The 5,840-nt window shown below is 35.8% G+C and overlaps 1 protein-coding gene across 1 annotated transcript; it reads left to right on the forward strand.

Annotated features, from left to right (window-relative positions):
• The first annotated feature begins 291 nt into the window (after nucleotides 1–291).
• LOC112844672 (programmed cell death 1 ligand 1-like) lies at nucleotides 292–4,524 on the forward strand. The gene is made up of 4 exons (XM_025904308.1): nucleotides 292–434; nucleotides 670–807; nucleotides 1,413–1,745; nucleotides 4,385–4,524. Exons 2-4 carry the CDS (start codon nucleotides 738–740, stop codon nucleotides 4,513–4,515), a joined length of 534 nt encoding a protein of 177 aa, XP_025760093.1. The 5' UTR covers nucleotides 292–434; nucleotides 670–737; the 3' UTR covers nucleotides 4,516–4,524.
• The last annotated feature ends 1,316 nt before the right edge of the window (nucleotides 4,525–5,840 follow it).

Below are 5,840 nucleotides of genomic sequence, written 5' to 3' on the forward strand. Positions count from 1 at the left end.
CCTTCAGACCCGTATATGTGGTACTGATTACCAAAATATAATAGTTATTCGACAGAATGAAACATTAAATGCTGCCACCTCCAGAGCACAATATACAGTGACGTCATTTTGAAGTCCTTTGGCTGATAATTGATGATGAAATGTTTGTGTTGTTCTGTGGAGATCATTCAACAACTGAACCTGTAAAACACGCAGACCTGCCTTAGATTTCACCGTTTCAGTTATGACACACTTATTTATGCTCGTCCCACAGTCCAACCTACTAAACGACACTATACCGCGACTTCCTGAAGAGACGCTGAATCAGAAGTGCAGAGTTCCGCGACCGAGTAAAAGACAGGTTTTTTTTTTTTTATAATACTTAGTGAATTTAATTTTAGTCGAACCTTTAATTTAATCTCAGGTTTTAAAATTAAATTTTAAGGGAGTAACAGTTGTATATAGCATTTGTATTCTATTTTTATCTTATTGTATATTTTATTCTATTTTATTCTGCTGTATATAGTATTTTATTTTATTCTATTCTGTACAGTTGTGTACTGTATTTATTCTTATCTTATTTTATTCTAATTTTTCCTTCACAACTTTTGCACTGTCCACTTCCTGCTGTGACAAAACAAATTTCCCACGTGTGGGACTAATAAAGATTATCTTATCTTATCTTATCTTAAACTATTTCAGGCTCAGACATTTATCACAGTCTAAGTGTTGGATCATTTGACCTCTACGACACGGAAATGTCTGCTGTACCTGCGTCACTCTGCTCCACTTTGATGTTTGTCGGAGTCTTTGTGTTTGTCTGTGCAGGTGAGATTTAACTGTTTGTCTCTAAGAAAACGACGAATAAGGCGCATCACTCAGGTTTATATTCAAATAATATTTATTACTTATGAGTTATTTTCATCTGGATTCAGTTTGTCTGTGTGTGTGAAGGAGACACGAGGCTGGGTGGAAACATCTGTAATCCAGCTGTGACAGAGACAAAGAAGTGTAATGTGTGTGTCAGTGTGATGTGTTGTAGTGTCAGGAGTCAGTATACAGCTACAAAGCTTTTTGTTCAGTGTATACAAACAGCTGTAGCTCCATAAAGGCAGCATGCAGAGACTCACAGTGTCTTATAATGAGAGGCTGCTTTCTCTCACACATTATGTTCACTTATTATCAGCACATGTTGTTGTTCTGTGGAAGCTAACATCTTGTAGTTTCTGACACTTTGCATGTTTAGCATGAGGCTAAAATTCCCCCTCAGTGGGTCACTGGTGACCTGCTGGATGTTCAGAGGTTCATTAAATCCAACATGACTAAAAACTCAAATGTCAAAGGAAATAAACCAAATATTTAAAGTCAATCATTCTGATCATAATTGTACTTTGACCTTTAACCTCCCTGCTCTGTGTTGTTTCCTCTTTCAGACCAGAAAACCATCACAGCTGAGTCTGGACAGAATGTCACTCTGACATGTCGAGCTCCAAACAACAACATCATAGTTGTAAAGTGGATCAGAGCTGACCTGGGAGATGAATATGTGCTTTTGTACCAGGATGGGCGATTTGTTCCAGACGAGCAGCATCCATCTTTTAAGAACCGGGTGGATCTGCAGGACAGACAGATGAAGGATGGAGACGTGTCTTTGATTCTGAGGGATGTGAAGATTAATGACACTGGAGTATACATGTGTAGTGTTGTCATGGAAGGAGTACGCACATGGACCATCAGCTTCATCTACCTGATTGTTGATCCTCCAGGTGAGTGAGTAGAGTTCAGTGTGTGTGTGATCAGAGGTGAAGCTGCTTCCTGGTTGTTGATGTGTGTTTGTTGTATGGATGAGCTGGTGGATGTCAGAGGTAGACAGATGTTTCTCCAGCTGTTGTCTTTGTGGCTGGTAGTCTAGAGTTGTAGACCTGATGACACTGGTGACCTGATGTGTGGTAACAGGTTAACTAATCAAATCCAGAATAACTGAAAATCAGATGAAAAATCAACAATATAAATATTAAACATAAACAACATGGTAATTCCCCCATGATACGGTACACTTGGAACAGTCCACTCAGCACTTCCGGGGGGTTCTGAGGCTCATCAGAAACTCTTTGGTTATTGACACTGATGACTTTGAGAATGAGCATGACGAAACAGTATTTTTTTCTATTTTATCTTATTCTCTTTCATTGTTTATCTTAATTTTTTGCTGCTTGTAATTTTGTACAGTTCACTTTCTGCCGCGATCCAGCAAATTTCCCACATATGGGAGTAAATCCAGCATATTTGCAGGAAAATGCCCAAATCCTCTAACTCTACACCAGAAAACCATCAAATGTTCTATTGGTGTGATTTTACAGATTTTAACCAGTCGAAATGTGTAATTTTTCAGTGTAGGACTGAAATAGTCAAATTTATGGATGTTTGATTGTTGTCACCCCTGAAACATTGTTTTCAGTATATCAAACTAAGTATGATGTTTGGTGTCTATAGTGTACTGTACTGGTGTGTTTTCATTTAAAAACAGGAAACACATGATCTGACCAAAACTGCAACCTCCATCTTGTTTTGAAACATGGCTGCCAAACCTGCAACAAACTGGCATTTCCACTATTTCAACACTGCTGGAGCATGCGCTGACTGATATGTTGATTTATATTTATGGATAAAATTTAAAATCTTGTTGTTTATTTTTCAACATACTAAAATTACCAGTTTACTCCCAGTGTGTCTTTAACAACCCATGTGAGGTCAGGGGTCACGTTTGGTTCATGTAGCAGAATAAAGACTGAAAATCTGTGAGAGCTCATTAAAATGCATGTTTGAGACTTTTGAAAAGTAAAATCATCACAAGTTTGAAACTGTGCTTCTTTAGCATGAAGCTAACACACAGCTGTACCTGTGACCTGGTCAATGATCACAGCTCTCTGTCCACCTAACCAAATTACACTTTGTATACAAGTTGTGTATCGAGTATATGTAAAGTGCATGAAACAGTGCAAATTGAGACGAGTGTTGAAGGATTAACTGTCTGACTGACTGCTGTAGTCCAGCATCCATCCACACTCAGATGGCCTCCATCAGTTTTCTTTAGCACAGATGTGTCCTGCTCACTCTGGAGTCAGTGTCATCATCCTCATCTGTGACAATGTGAGACTCCAGCTGAGCTAGTTTTTTATTCATTAATTTACTAACTTATATTATGTCCTGATAGTTTAACCTTTGAATTTAATCCACGTGTAGCTGAGCAGACTCGGTGCTCCCTGCATGTTTCAGGTGTTGCTGTTACAGAGAGAGGACGGCTGCTGTCAGTCTGTCATGTTTAGATCAAATCAAACTAAGCTGGCAGTTTATGTGAATACAGGCAGTGCTTATTGTAAAGTATGTATCTTTAGTGTAGCTGTGTTAAAACATGGCTGCCCTCTTGCTGTAATGAGACCAGCTGAGCAGAGTTACTGATCTGTAAGCAGTTTCCAAAGTCCTGAGACTGATCACAGTGTGGCTTTGGACCTCTCATGCTGAAATCATCAGCGATCACTGACACATCTGGACCAGCTGTGATAAACTGTTATTCTCTTTCACCATCATCTACTCTGATTTTTGTTTTTAAATTAATTTATTTTATTTTTTCATGGTTGAGAACATACAAGCTGGTCTTTGTAATATAAACATATTATTCACAGTAAATACTATAAAAGCCAGAATCGATAGTTTGTGTGTGTGTAACAGCTGCATTAAATATTATAAATTTTACAGAAATTAATTCAGTAATTATCTGAGTTAATGGTCACATTGAGCTCACTGAGGTGTTTAAAAAAAGTTATGTTTCAGCTGTAACTTTGAAAGCAGTCTGTCAGTTTGCACTGTTTGAAGTGCTTCACATATAAACGTTGTAAATTGTGTACACAGTATATTTTGGTTGGTGTGACAGAGCTGTTATCACTGAAGGTTCAGATGTTTCAGCCTCATAATAAACAAACACAGGTTCGGAGACTCGAGGATTTGACCTTCCAAAAGTCACAGACATGGTTTAATGAGCTCTCACAGTCTGCAGCCAAACAGGTCAAATTATATAGAACAGCTGGATGAAACCAACATGACCTCTGACCCTGTGTGAGCTGTTAGACCTGCTAATTAGTATATTTGTATTTTTTCATATATATTTTTGATTTTTTTTAATGGCAAAAACAAGATGGCAGCTGTAGTTTTGGTCAGATGATGTTTGTCCTGTTCTTAATTTTAAAAAGCAGAAAAATCGACAAGTATGCACATTTTTTTTTCATTTTATACATTATTTTGAAAATTCTTATTAACCTGATCTCCTAAAACTAGAAGAGGAAATGGATTCTGTTCTGTTCTTCACTCATCACCTACCTGACAGCTGACACCTCTTTCTCACCTGCAGGTCAGCCAGAAGGATATCCTGTATGGATGGTTGGTCTGGGAAGTATTCTTCTTGTTATTTTTATTTTTCTGATCCATAAAATAATACAACAACAGAAAACTAGAAAGCGAAAATTTCTGAAGAAATTTTAAGTGTGCCTACACTGTAAAATATAACTTGTTGTTTCAACTTAAAAATATCAGGTACAGGGCTGCCTTAAAATTTTAAGTTAAGTCAAGAAATAGAGTTTGTTCTTATAACACAACCAATTGTTATCTTAATGAAAAATCACATGTTATCTAAACTTTTGTCTTAGTTTAGTTGACTAAGGTTTGTTAGTCAGTTTAACTGCTTAATAGTCATTTTTACTTGGGAAAACTATTTAAGCTAAATTAAAATAATCAATTGTTTAAACTCTTGTTCTAATTTAGTTGACTTGGGTTTCTTAGTTAATTCAAATGTTTTAGTAGTTCTCTCAACTTAGGAATCTATTTTAGCTTAACTTAATTTATTGATTAAGGTTTATTAATTAAGGTAGCTGTGTGAACTTTATAAATAAAATGAAACTGATTTAAAGGTTGATTGACTTGATGTAAAGATGTTTACTACACAAAAAATAAGTTATTATTTGAGCTTTCCATCATCCATTTCAGCAAAAAAACCAAACAAACAAAAACTGTTAGGTTTATCTTAGATCTCATGTTTAAATGTCTACATTCATTTAAATTAATTTTCTGTTGTTTACACTTCAGAACCCCCACCCACAGATTTAATTAAAATGTATCTGATGCACGAAGTTTGTTTTAAGAACATAGCAAGACAATTAACATCCAACATTAAACATTTATTGCTCCATCTTACTCCTCTGACAAACAAAATCAGAAAATCAGTGACATGCAAGTTTGATTAAATTCTGACCCAGGAGCATTTAACAATTCTTGTGAATTGTTGACAGTTGGACAACAGAACACTATGACATGAGCTCAGTTTTTCAACAGGATGAGCTAAAACTGCTGCATTAAAATTAACAACATGAAGTCTCTATTAATGTAATGTATCAACAGGATGTAACTATTATAGAACAATTATTCTTTACATTGCAAAATTTTTAAACCTCATTTGTGCACAGTCACTCCTGTTAGCATAAAACTTGAATTACTAACATAATACAAAACCTTGACTGTTAAGTGACAGTAAAGATCAGTTTATAACTAAAACTTCAAACTCTATTTGTCTTTATTTATAATTACAACACATTCCACAGAACCAATTGCTGTTAAAATTAGTACTTAATGCTTCTGAAACATTTGAAAGGTATGGATATTTTAGAAACAGGTTCAGTCAGCTGAATTGCAAAACACGGGAAAAACTACAGACTTGCATGAGATACGCATTTGCAGAGTCCCCTATTATATTTTGTTCACAAGTAAGTCTCTTAAACCATGAGTAATTGTCTAAACTGAAATGTAAACTAGTC

Source organism: Oreochromis niloticus, unplaced genomic scaffold (genome assembly GCF_001858045.2).
Source record: "Oreochromis niloticus isolate F11D_XX unplaced genomic scaffold, O_niloticus_UMD_NMBU tig00000734_pilon, whole genome shotgun sequence".
Classification (NCBI taxonomy): Eukaryota; Metazoa; Chordata; class Actinopteri; order Cichliformes; family Cichlidae; genus Oreochromis; species Oreochromis niloticus.

What these genes read in the sequence shown, in the direction of transcription:
- LOC112844672 (XM_025904308.1), top strand. Translation starts at nt 738, where the DNA reads ATGTCTGCTGTACCTGCGTCACTCTGCTCCACTTTGATGTTTGTCGGA. An exon ending in CTTTGTGTTTGTCTGTGCAG is followed by an intron (nt 808 to 1,412) that starts GTGAGATTTAAC and finishes TTCCTCTTTCAG; the next exon opens with ACCAGAAAACCATCACAGCT. An exon ending in CCTGATTGTTGATCCTCCAG is followed by an intron (nt 1,746 to 4,384) that starts GTGAGTGAGTAG and finishes TCTCACCTGCAG; the next exon opens with GTCAGCCAGAAGGATATCCT.